General features: G+C 40.3%; 1 protein-coding gene across 1 annotated transcript in view; it reads right to left on the reverse strand.

The window, feature by feature from the left end:
• Positions 1–12,768, reverse strand: part of lamc3 (laminin, gamma 3) — a 160,209-nt gene that overhangs the window by 117,401 nt on the left and 30,040 nt on the right. Inside the window, exon 3 of the mRNA XM_050053336.1 lies at positions 1,367–1,497. Coding sequence (XP_049909293.1) covers positions 1,367–1,497 — 131 coding nt within the window. The remainder of the gene's footprint in view (positions 1–1,366; positions 1,498–12,768) is intronic.

A 12,768-nucleotide genomic window follows, 5' to 3' on the forward strand; every position in this document is an offset into this window, starting at 1 on the left:
GCAATAATCATGCTGTCTAATCAGCATCTTGATATGCCACACCTGTGAGGTGGGATGGATTATCTCGGCAAAGGAGAAGTGCTCACTAACACAGATTTTAGACAGATTTGTGAACAATATTTGTGAGAAATGGTCTTTTGTGTATATAGAAAAAGTTTTAGATCTTTGAGTTCAGCTCATGAAAAATGGGAGCAAAAACAAAAGTGTTGCGTTTATATTTTAGTTCAGTGTACATGTATAGTCCTGTGCAGAGGTAGGTTTTATGTAGGAATATGGTTATCAGAGTGAGTGAGGTTATTCTACATTTTACCAACAGGTAAGTGCAAGTATAGAGTAATAAGACAGTACTAGATTCAGTGGTAGGTTTAAAGATTTCTATCAGAATTGTTAATGTTCACGCAGTAGAGCTTGATTCATTTTGACAAAAAGAAATTAATTTTGTTTTGAAGAGGAAAAGACCTCTGCGGATAATTTGGCTCCCAGTAAATACCTCCTGATAATGAACACTGAGGGAATTCTAACCAGGAATTCAAGCTTGGCACATGAGAGAAGTTTCAGCTGGTTGCAATCTGCAATCCTCTAAATCTAAATCCTGCAGATTGTTCCTTTAAGACCTCACAAATTCAAATTCAAGACCAATCAATGACTTTTAAGGCTTAATGTTTGTAAAATTGAATTTAAGACATTTAAGACTTAATAAGAACATGATGACACCTTGTGTTATTTATAAACACAAAAGAGAAATTTTACTTGAAGCATGTCTGCAAAGTGTTCACTGCAAATGTTAGATGTTCATTCTTAATCTGTCTGAAAAGACTCTGGTATTTTTCAATTCTGAAAAAGGTCAAAGCCAACTTCAAGCACCAGATGTGATGTGATGAATTTTTCAATATTTAACCACAACAATAATATTCCCCAAACCTTGACCTTTTTTTTTTACAAGCCTATTTCTATTATGTGAGATGTGGGACATAAACCCTGTGCTCTGGCGTCAAAATATGTTGCTTTGTATTCCCAACCGCCCACCCCTACCTCCTCAGGCAGCAGTTGTGTTTCCTCCAAAATATATTTGGCAAAGCCAATTATTATATAAATGCATTTTGTAATAGACAGGGTTTGTGTTCCTTTATGTTTGAGATAGCTAGAAGCTGGAAATTCAAAATTATTTGAGCAAAAAACACTATGGCACAAAGGAAATACATTTGGACATCACAGCGCTTTTGAGTCTCTACTGGAATTTTGGCTCAGTTTCATGGGACAGAGCTCAAGGTTAAACCCTAAAGTGAATAATTGAAACACTTCAGAAATAGTGTTGGCTATGCAGGGTGACATTATCCTAGATGGCAAGTTTTCTGGTGTCTCTTACCTGCCACCCACGGAGAAATCAGAGATGGCATAGAAGTACGAGCGCAACACTTTGGCATCCTTAAAGAATTCATCTCCAAAGGTGTTGAGCCTGTCCAAGGAGATGAGCAGGTCAGTGGCTGTCACCCATTCCTGGAAAAGAAAAAAAGGCAGGGAAGAAGAAAGGACCAACAGGGTGAGAGAGATGTTAGAAAACACCTTTTGATGTTGTCCACTTCAGTCAGTGTGTTGGCTGCTGCCAGAAAGCAGACAGAAAGTAAGATGGAGAAGAACACCAACTGGGCCTTAGTTGAGAGAGGCAAGAGGTGCAAAGATACCCAAGACAGCAAAAGTTGACAGAGCAAAGAAAAGAAGTTGAAATTGGAGAGTTGGTGGATCAAGGAGACAGGTGTGATGGTGTAACGGCAGGGGAGAGAGCAGATGTAATGGGGAGATAATGAGTATGGTGCAGAAAATTGAGTTAATGTCAGAAAGAGGGGTGAAGAAAGAAGGGGATTAATGGAGACAAAAGCTGAAATATGAAAAAAACATGAGAGAAGAGACAACACTGCAGCACTACTTCAGTATAATGGATGGTGCGTGGCAAAGCTCCCATCCCTGATATGATTTAAGCTCCTCTGTTTGAGCCCACTGCAAAGTTAAAGACAGGATGAAGCAAGAGTGGGAGAAGAAAGTGAAGAGGGATAACACGAGCAGACAAAAAGCAAACGGGAAGTGCAATAGTGGGGTGGAAGATAAAAGTGAGGCCAGGTAAAGGGAGAACAAATGACATGAGGAATCTCATACTCGTGAAGAGAACCAACTTTAAAACAAATAGCTGAAGAAAAACTTTCTGTCTGTTTCTTGGCTGGTTTGGGACTCTGTGGCAGTCCTGAAAAAGCCTGTAATGCTGTACGTTTTGAAGCTTCTCCCCAGGGGTGTCTTTGAAGTGTGGCAATGGGAGAAAAGGATATTGGAGCGGATGGGCCTCAGACTAAAAACATGTGTGAGGAGTTCATTCATTCATGTTTTTCTCAGGCACTACAGCTTGTCTTTGTAGTGTTAAAGCCCATCAGATAGTACCTACTGAATAGAACTGGGTTTAGCCTGCTGTAGCCTATGAAGTGGTAAAAAGTACAAATTGTGTTTACTTTACAAATCATGTTTACCTTGTTTTCTTGTCATCATTTTTTAAAACATACAGCATATATCATATCACATCTTCGCCATGCTCGCATCATGACCCTAGCAGATTTTGTACAGGCATTCATGTTCCCCAGAGGATGAATTCTATTGACTTTGTTTATCCCCTGATTTTATCTATTACATGTTGATATTTTTGGCTTTTTGTGAATTATGACAACTATTTGACAACTATTGGATGTATTTTTATGTAATTTGGTACAGATATCCATGGAGCCCAGAGGATAATTCCTAATCACTTTGGTGATAACTAATAGGTTGAACTATAATGACAAACCTGGTAAATAGGGCCTTCTTTGCGTCACAATTATAGCATAGCTGTGCTCGATCTTTAGTGCTAATTATCAAATGTTAGCATGCTAACATGCTAAACTAAAGTAGTGAACATTCTACATAATTAATGTCAATATGTAATGGTGTGATCCATTTGCACTGGGAAGTGGAATTTCTGTGTTTCCAGGAGGAAATTTCACCTGAAACACCCCCAAAGTCAGATTTCCAGCCCAGAAAGTCAGATGAACCTCAGCAACCCTGACCTCAAAATCCAACATGGCTGCCCCGCACATCAACAGCAGTGAAAGCTATAGTAACACACCATTTATTAGCACTTCTGCCTATTTGTGTCTCATTAAAACAGTTATACACACAGTACTGTCCAACTACCATCTGTGGACATGTCGCTACAGTGTGTCTATGTGCAAAATACAGTGTAATGCATTTTTATCAACTGGTATTGCTAACAATGGCTAGCCTGGTTTTGTTAGGTTTTCTTGGTTTTCCGACTTGTACTGGAACGCAATCAACTTGGTGTAACGTCAATCCCTGCTCCGACTTCAACGCGACCTTAACACGATCAACTCGGTGTGACGTCTATCCCAGCTCCAACCTCCAGTATCAGGGGTATATGGAATGCAGCATAAGCATTGTCACTGTGAGCATTTTAGCATGCCCACATTGGATGTTGCTGGAGGCACCACTGCGTCTCAGTGCAGCTTCACAGATGTTTGCTATTTAATGTTATTGTAAAGTTACAGCAGATCATGAACATGCATTTGAAACTGTTAAGAAAAAAAAAGAAGAAAAAAAAAGCGCCTTTGGGGATCCTCCAACATTGCAACAAGCAAACATGGCTCATTTGGCGGCCAACTCTAATGTTAAATTTTGTGTTGGAGCAAAGCAAAACACAACAATACAGAAAAACAGTCCCTGTTGTCAATTGCATTGTCATGAAATAACAAGATCAAAAACAATGAGTTTTCGTGGATTATCAATCCCAAGGAGAAAAGAATGTACAGTAGCTGTCTGAAAGTTATGAAGTCAGACTAAACAGGGTACAGGACAACAGGACTAAAAACATGAGAATAACTGGTAAAGGTATATATCATAGACTGTATAGAAGAAGTCGATGTTGCCAGTTAGTGAGTTTGGCATTTTGGTTGCTGCCTTCTTTGTTTTTTTGGAGCCATGTTTAGACAAGAGGGTGGAGCACTGAAGGAGAGAGGGGTGGATCCGACTGAGAACCTGAGCACATTGGTGTAGTAACAGCTTGCCAGTCACAAGGTAGCCACACCCAAAACCATGCCCTGCATTACTGTCTATTTTACCCTCCATAAGACCATCATTTCCAAAATGAACGTCATGTTTTGTTGAAGAAGACTTGAAGCTAGCACATAAGAACATAAAACCATTAGTTAAATGTTTACAAAGGTAAAAAAAAAATCAAGTGAAAATGATTTCTTTTCATAGACTTCTAAACAATTGATTTTTTTTTTGCAACCAGTGGAGTTGCCCCCTGCTGGCTATTAGAGGGAATGCAGATTTAAGGCACTTCAAAACCGGTGTCACTTTTAAGACCAGGAGATTACCCCTGCATATTCATAGTAAACTGTATAGTCGCTATCGAGGACTGAGATAACACGTTGTTAATTTTCTAGCTTCATAAAAGTTAAGATGTAAAAAACAAACACACAAAAGAAACATTACTCTTTGTCCAGCAAGTGAGGAAACTGGCTTAATTGGTTAGCAAGAAATAAAACAAAGATGACACTACTGATCCCTCTGAGGCTCTCTTCACAGATACCTAATATGATCTCTCTCAGCTGAAAATAGCCTGAGCAGCACTGCAGTAAACTTTTAGAACTAAGTTATCTTTAAAAGAGCTGCGTCTTAGGGGCTTTCTTCTGCTGTCAGCATGACCACCATCCTCCTGTCTCAAAGGACAGAGTCCCGGGATTCAGACCACCTGCCTGGTCTGTGCCTGGAGTCACAAGAGAGATACTGCTGAGGCACGAAGAGGTCATAGCCCCTTATTGGAACATCTGGTGCGAATATGCTACACATGTGTTCCTGATTGGTTTAACCCTTACGTGGGTGGTGTCAGCACGACTACTGGACCTCAGTGCCACCCGTTGGTTAGCCTTGCCAGTAAATTTTCTTTGTCAGTAAAAAGAGGAGATTTCAGAGTGGAGTTTGGTGTGCTCAGCAATGTGCAATTAGTGGCACAGTGTATAAAAATCTCTAACAGGTGATTTTAAAGCAAGGAGACATATTTTTATTTTAACTAGGCCAGCTGGTGACTCCCTTTCAGCAAAAATCTTGACTGTACTGCAGTCGTAACTCATCGCACCATTAGTGTTCTTACCTGAAATGCCCTCTCTCTTTACCCTATACCTCTCCCTTTATTTTCCTTTCTCTTCCTCTGCCAGCCTTATCTCTGCACTCTCCCGCTAGCTGGAGTGCACTTCAGGATTTCCCAGACAGTTCTGTGCCTTAACAGCCTATTGAGGGCTATACAGTAGAGCTGTTATTTTGTAGTAACCGTAACTACACTGTTGCAAAATTGAGTGCAGTTGGCTGGCGCGGTATTGTTCCGGCCCTCGCTTATCGACTTTGGCCCTGCTTGACACGACTTTACTGGCTAATAGGGTTTGGAAGACACTGGATGACCCTGATGCAATGCAGTTGCCAGGGAAAACAGATGCTCACTCTTTACTTTGTTTTATACTATCTGGACATGACGTGATTTTCATCACGGTTTATGAGAGGTGAGCTGTAGAGTTTGAAATGGGAAACTCAATGTAACAATTTAAGATAAATGAAGGGCAGGAAGGTTGAGAAAGTGGAGAGGGAAAGGAAACTTTGCATTTCATGTCACACAGTGGGCTGTCACTGGGGCATGGGCGAGGATCTCAAGGTGCTGGATGCACGGGGGTATGCCAAACACTGTTCATCTGGAGCCGGTTGCACCACCTCTCACTAAATGTTTACTAACCTTAGTAAAAGTGTTTACTAAATCAAGATTTAGTCATTACTAAATTAAAATGGGTTGCACCAATTTTACTAGGAATCATGTAGAGCTAGTAATTACTAAGTGTTTACTAAATATTTACACCTACCCTAAGGGTTGTGTAACTGTTACCTAGTTACCTAGTTTGCCGACACAGGATCAAAACCAACTGAAGAAAACAGCAACTATGGCTCGTTTAGAGAGGCTTGCTCTACAAAACAGAGAACCTGCCGTTAGGAAAAGGGTTTTGAGAGACCAAATCCACCCTTTGGATGTGTACGATGACTTCGATATTTACTGTCAGTACCGGTTCAGGCGCGACCAGATAATGCGGATCACGGACATGCTGGCTCCGGCAATTGAGCACGGGTCCGAGTCAAACGGGGCTCTACCTCCGTCGCTACAAGTGACAATCGCGTTGCGATACTTCGCTACGGGGTCGATGCAGAATGTAGTTGGGGACACGATCCAAGTCCACAAAAGTACTGTGTGCCGGGCAGTGCGTCGGGTGGCGCTGGCGTTGTGTGGGCACCTCAACGACTACGTTAGTGTGATGTTTATCGTTTTAATATACACTGGATTAGCTGCAATAGTAGCCTTAACAACCTGTGCCACTAACGTAACAGAGCAGCCAAAAGTTAACGGTTGTTTTCCGTTGTTACCCTAACTTACCTAACATTAGGCTCCCAGATAGAAACTGACTTAACTTTTAACCCATTTGACACTAATTCAACGTTGAATCAAAATGCTATCTGGGCGAATGTTATGCATCCCAAAACGACAACGCTACACAGTTTGTATGATACATATCGTTTACGGTAGGCTACTTACCGACTGAAGAGACTGTGGAGTATCTTGCCTGGCTGCGCCCAGCTGTTCCTGTGTACATTCTGCTCCGCACGATGATTGGGTAGCCAAGTTGTTGTCGTCACATCATGCGACTAGTAACCACTTACGCATCTACTAGATACGGGATTGCGTAAACTGGTCTGGTGCAACCGAAATTAGTAAACAACTAGTTGCAAACTAGCTAGTAATTCCTAAGGGTTTAGTAGTGGTTTAGTAATTACTAAATCCTGAATTTAGTAGAGAGATACGCCAAACTGGTGCAACCCCACCCTGCACACTCTGCTCACAATGCAATGACACAGAACAAGTTGAAAATTGACAAAGTTTCCCTTAAACTTAATACATAGGGGAAAGGAAATGTTTCTTGTCCTGAGCAACATGCTTACAAAACACAATTTATTTTTGATTGCTCACTTTTTCTACCTTGTCATTTATTTTGTATTGTCTTGTGATGGGTTATTTCAGAGCCTGCTCTCCTGTCACATAGTGAAATAAGCATTAGGGGCCTCATTCAACAACCATTCTTAAGAGGAAATGTCTGCTTAAAACCCACTTACACAGTTTTCTCAAAGACTTGGACATTTACTGATGTTTTCTACTTGGGATTTGTTCTCCTCTCAAGACCACTATTACATATATTTTATGCTGACATGTTTGAGACTGATCATGCTAAAAAATATCACTGGTGGTTCGGGCGGGCAGTACAAAAGGTGACGAAGATGCAGTCTGTGAAAGTTATTAATAACTTATAGAAACACTGCATGACATTGTCCACCTTCTCTCCCCATCTCTCGGTTTCTCTGTAAACACATGCACAGCTTGAATAATGCTGTGGCTCTCGTCTTTGTCCTCAGTTCTGACAACTGTGCTGGAATAATGCATAACGTTTGCGATTTGCAGGTCGGGTGGTTGATTAAGGTGTATATTTAGCATCAAACGCATCTTTTTTGGTTTTATTTGGTTATTAGATATCCCCCTTTTATATTGCCTTCTGATGTACCAAAATATGGCAGCTTGTTTGGCATTCACTGCAGAGGTCCCTCCTTTTCAAAACAGAAAGGTTTTTTTATGTTTGGAGTCTGGTGCTCCACCCTCTTTAGACTTGGGCATTCTTGACTTAATTCTCTCTTCTTCTACTTATGCTTCCTTTTCTCTGTGTGTACAATGCCCCACAGTCTCATGCCCTTTTAATATGGATTTGCAGGGAGTTTACCTCTGCTAATTAGGATCACCTGGCACATGCTGTCAACTTAGAATTACAACAACATAGTTGTGAAAAATCGTGTCATTTAGGACCACATCATGAATCTGACTTACTTTTCATAGGACCTTTCTTCAGTAAAAACTTGAGAATAAAATTAGAAAGGTATTATGGGATGAGGCCCAATGTCTCCTTATGTTGTCATAATGATAATACATGTCCCATGCCCCGTAAGTAAGGTCTTCAACCAGTAAAGGAATTACATAAAGGCCACATAAATGGAAACTGGTAGCTGTATGACAGAAAAACAAATGGGCAAAATGTTGTAGTTTGCACCTAAAAGATGAAAGATAGTTGACTAAAGATTAAAAAGCTAAATGTGCCCTCCACCCAGATATTTGTTCAGTTATTTCAATATATTCTGTCTGCCTTTAAAGGAATACTTCACCCCCCAGAATGACCATTTGTAAATCCTAAGTCATGCAGTGTTACTTTAAATTTGTAGGGAAAACGTTGGTTTTCTCACATGCCTCCACAGAAAAGGCAGACATATTGATTTATTGAATGATTGGGGAGTTGCCAAGTTTTACAGCTGTAAAACTAGATAAAAACATTTGTTAACAAACTCACACAACATGTGCAGCATAATCCAAGTCTCACTTATCTAGACGTATGCTCAGTACCTCCCAAAAACATGCATTTTCACTAAAAAACCTTAGTATTTAAAACTGAATGGAAAGTGAAACTTGTTTTCTAAGCCAGACTCCAAAACTAAGATTTTTTTATGGAAGAAAATGCATGTATAAGTTTAAGTTTAAGTTTATTTACTTTATTAATCCCCTGAGGGGAAATTAAATGTTTTTCACTCTTGCTTGTCATTAACACACAGGTCTGAAAGACAAACACATGCACAAACAGGACCTATACATGCACAAAGTATATGGGTTAGACCTGGTGTCTAGTTAATCAACAAATCAATATGTTTGCTGTTTTCCCCAGAAGCATGTGAGAAAAATGTATTCAAAGTGAATTCAAAGTAATAGCATGAACAAATGATTAAAAAATAGTGATTTTGTGAGGTATTCCTATAAGTTATTAGAAAGAGGTTTTTATGTCTTCATAATTTTTATGTGATCAAATCTCAAGTGAAATTCAGAATTTCAAAAAAATAACAAGAGAAGGACATGATGGACATGATCTGCCCTTTTGTTAAATATGAAACGAGTAATTAGCTCAAACTGATGATCATTAATGTTAAAATGCATGAGATTCGGGCCTCCTTTAATGAGGGGCCATTTGGAGCACTGGCACTGCATCGCTACTATGTCCAACATCCAGCTCTCATGCTTTAACACACACATTGATGATAAAATGTTTTTGTTAGCATTTTAAAGTTCTTATGCACCATAAAAGCAAAAACTCTTCCATTTATCATCAAGCGCAAGACCATTATCATATGGAAGAGTTATTAGCTATGCTTGGTAGAACAGTGCTAACTGTGTAAGGAAAAGCAGACATAGTTCCAAATATCACTTACTGCGTTGAAAGGAAGCAGTTTCTTAGGGTTAATTAGTAGTCAGCCCATTACGTATTATTTGTGCAAAGCACAGCAAAAGCTTAATTAACTTTGATTCTCGCTCCCTTGGAATTTAGGCTCACAATGCTACAATGATGCTGACTTAGGGATAGGATAAAGCGTTGAGAGTGGCAGTGAGCCAGTCCTTTGCTTGAGACAATAAAGGTCTAATGACCAAATGAGCAGGTGCACATAGGACACGTACTGTACATGGCCGCACACAGCAAAGTTTTTAACGATATCAAACATTTTAGAGGACATCTCTGCTCAGGGGCTTATAACCTTCACCCTCACTCTCTTGTCTCTTTCCCTCTGTCTGTCTCTACCCTTTTTTTTCATCGCCATGTCTGTCTCCTTCCCCTTCTCCCCTTTCTCTGTTTCAGTCTGTTTCCTTGAACTCTGAAACCTCTGGCTGCAGGCAATGACGGGAAAGAGAGCAGTGTCCCTCATTCCAAAGTTAATAACTTTTTAATTTAATTGCTTAAGTTCACTGTGCCCTCAATATGTATTTTTCCCCTTTTACTCATTGTCATTCAACACTGGAGCTCCAATTTGCCACACAGCTTTCTAGAGAGAGAGGAAGAGAGAGAGGGAGAAGTTGGACTGGTGGCAGGAGAGACAGACAAACCGTTTTAATGGATGACTGAACAAATTAAATTAGAATTCAAAAAGCAGCTTTCATCTTCTGCGTGATTATTGAAAAAAGAGAGCTTTACAAACTTGACAACAGAGCCCTCTTTGAAGTAAGCCATTACTTTAGAGAAAACATCTAAATGCTGTGGTACAAGGTGAGCGTTGTTTACTCCACATTAAAATCATTTGGCAATGAAAACAACACATTAGATCACTGGTATAACACATAACACTACGCGTATGCAGATGACATATACATAAGACTAAAACACCTGTGCATTTAAGAGTCACCAGATATTTGTGTGTGTGTGTGTGTGGGTGGGTGTGTGTGTGTGCTTTGACCTCTCAAAATGACAAGGGGATATATTTTAAAAGCAGCAGATGAAGCGTGTGAAGTCTCTATATTGAAACTACGCGCTCCTCAGACTGAGGCACAAGCGTTAAATCTGCAAAGGGATTAAAATGCTAATAAAACAGGCAGGATGCAATTCCTGTTTTAAGCCTCATGAAATATGCATGCTTCTGTATGCGCCATATGCAGAGGAAATGGCATACTGACATGTCACAGTGAGGAACAGGGATCATTTTATGCTCTGTTGACAATCTGTATGTAAAGACTGGAGTTTTAACCCCCCTGACACAAATGCCAAATCTTAATCTCACTGCAAGAAAAGCCAATTGATAAATGAGATATCTATGAATAGAAATTCTTAAAATGATTTGTCCACAGTTTTATCTGCCACTGAGGCATTTTCAAAATATATGTTTATCAGATAAGTGGCTCTTTTACAGTCCCGATTTAATCGTCTTTATGTGCAACTACACCTCAAGACTTTTTTAAGACTACTCATTAACGCCAATGTTGAATTTAAAATGCGTCCTTTTTCTGTGCAGTGTCAGTCAGACAGACAAAATATGGTAGACTGTGGCCTCTTTTGTACCTCCGGGGTATGATTTTAATGCATTAGCTGGATCACTGCTCATGTCTATAGAAATGCAATATTGCTACAAACAATGTTGAGAAAAAAAAACAAAAACTGGGCAGTGAATGCTCGGGGCATTTACTCTGATTACATCAACTTTATGAAAAACACATTTTGCCCAAGCAACAACATTCAGAAAATCACAGACGGAGGTTTGTTTCAGAGATGTGTTTTCATAGAGGCTAAGCAGTGATTACAATCACAGCACTGACATTTTTCCTAATTCTCTTCTGCTTGCGAAAGAGCTCCTTGGGGTCTCTGAAGAATATAAGAGTTCAATCCCAGACAACTAACTGCAGGGTATAAAAGAGTTTTCTCCAGCTTTTTTACCTCTATACGACATGAAAAAGGTCAACTCCTAACAGGGACAATGTGAGGTCATCATATGTGGTTCACTGAAAGTAAAAAAGACTCATAAAAGGTACTTAAATGTGACACGTAGCCTCCATTTATTACCCTTATTCCACATTAGCCATACAGAAACCTCCCAGTCAGCAAATATCACCTGCATGTGGCAATATAATCATATTCACATAAGGTTTGACTTAAATAAGAAGCAAATGAAGATGAGGGTCGTCTTCAGGGAGTGGGATTGCTTTAAGTGTGCTATTTAGCAAGATTGCCAGACTCATAGATCACAACATGTGCACTTTGTGTGGATACATCACATGACATGTGAACATAATAACTGGCAGGCTGCTCTCCCCGAAAAAATGGCCGGACTGGTCGACTGTGCAAGCAGCTTATCATGACCCTCTTACGTTTATTGTAAGGCGGCACTTTCTAGTGGCGGCAGTAATTATTACAGGCGCAGAGAACGAAGTGATGGGATGTAATATAAAAAGTGACAAAGTCTGTGCAATGTTGTATAAGGATGGAAGAAGTCCCTATGGGGTTGTTGAGAGGGGTGGTGGATGGTCAACAAGCACAGTGTCAGATCCACTCCTTGTTCGTCCAAGGCTTCTTTTCCAAATATGTCCCATCTGGCTCCAAAAATCCAAGATGGTGACAGCCAAAATGCTGAACTTGAGGTTTCAACACGACAGTCCACAAATCAAATCAATGGGGGACGTCACGGTGGCTATGTCCATTATTATATACAGCCTATGGGTAGTACTGTTTGTACCAGGTTTGCCAACGCACTTTAGACTGTTAGCATGTTAATATTTGCTAAATCTCACTAAACACAAAATAAAACTATGGCTGTTTCTCAATACCAGGGGTCCGTCCCTAGTCTCTTAAATTACTGCTAGTTATCTTACCTAGCCGACTTTGCTAGCTGTTTAGCCCCTCCCACCTAGGAAAAAATGTGAGGAGCTAGCGCTAGGAGCGATGAGCGAGCATTGTCGGTTTAAGAGACATGAGACGTCCTTTCCACTGTAGCGTCATGTGAAGCGACGTCCATTCCTGATGACGGCGGCACAGCTGGATCTGCTGCATAACGGAGCCGTTAGAAACTGTGGCGGCCCACTGCCAGCTTCTTACACAAGCCAAAGTCGGAGACTTTGGTCACACACTTTTGCATGTATTACCATTGTTATTGAGTCATTTGCCGAAGTTTGTGGCAATTAAAGAACGGTCTGTAGCCCTGCCACTGTCACTGTGATGAGCATCATTATCATTATTATTATCATCATCATTATCATCACTATTATTAAATCCACTCGCCATCATTCAACAAGTCAGCTGCTGA

This window comes from Epinephelus moara, chromosome 9 (assembly GCF_006386435.1).
Source record: "Epinephelus moara isolate mb chromosome 9, YSFRI_EMoa_1.0, whole genome shotgun sequence".
In the NCBI taxonomy this organism is placed as follows: Eukaryota; Metazoa; Chordata; class Actinopteri; order Perciformes; family Serranidae; genus Epinephelus; species Epinephelus moara.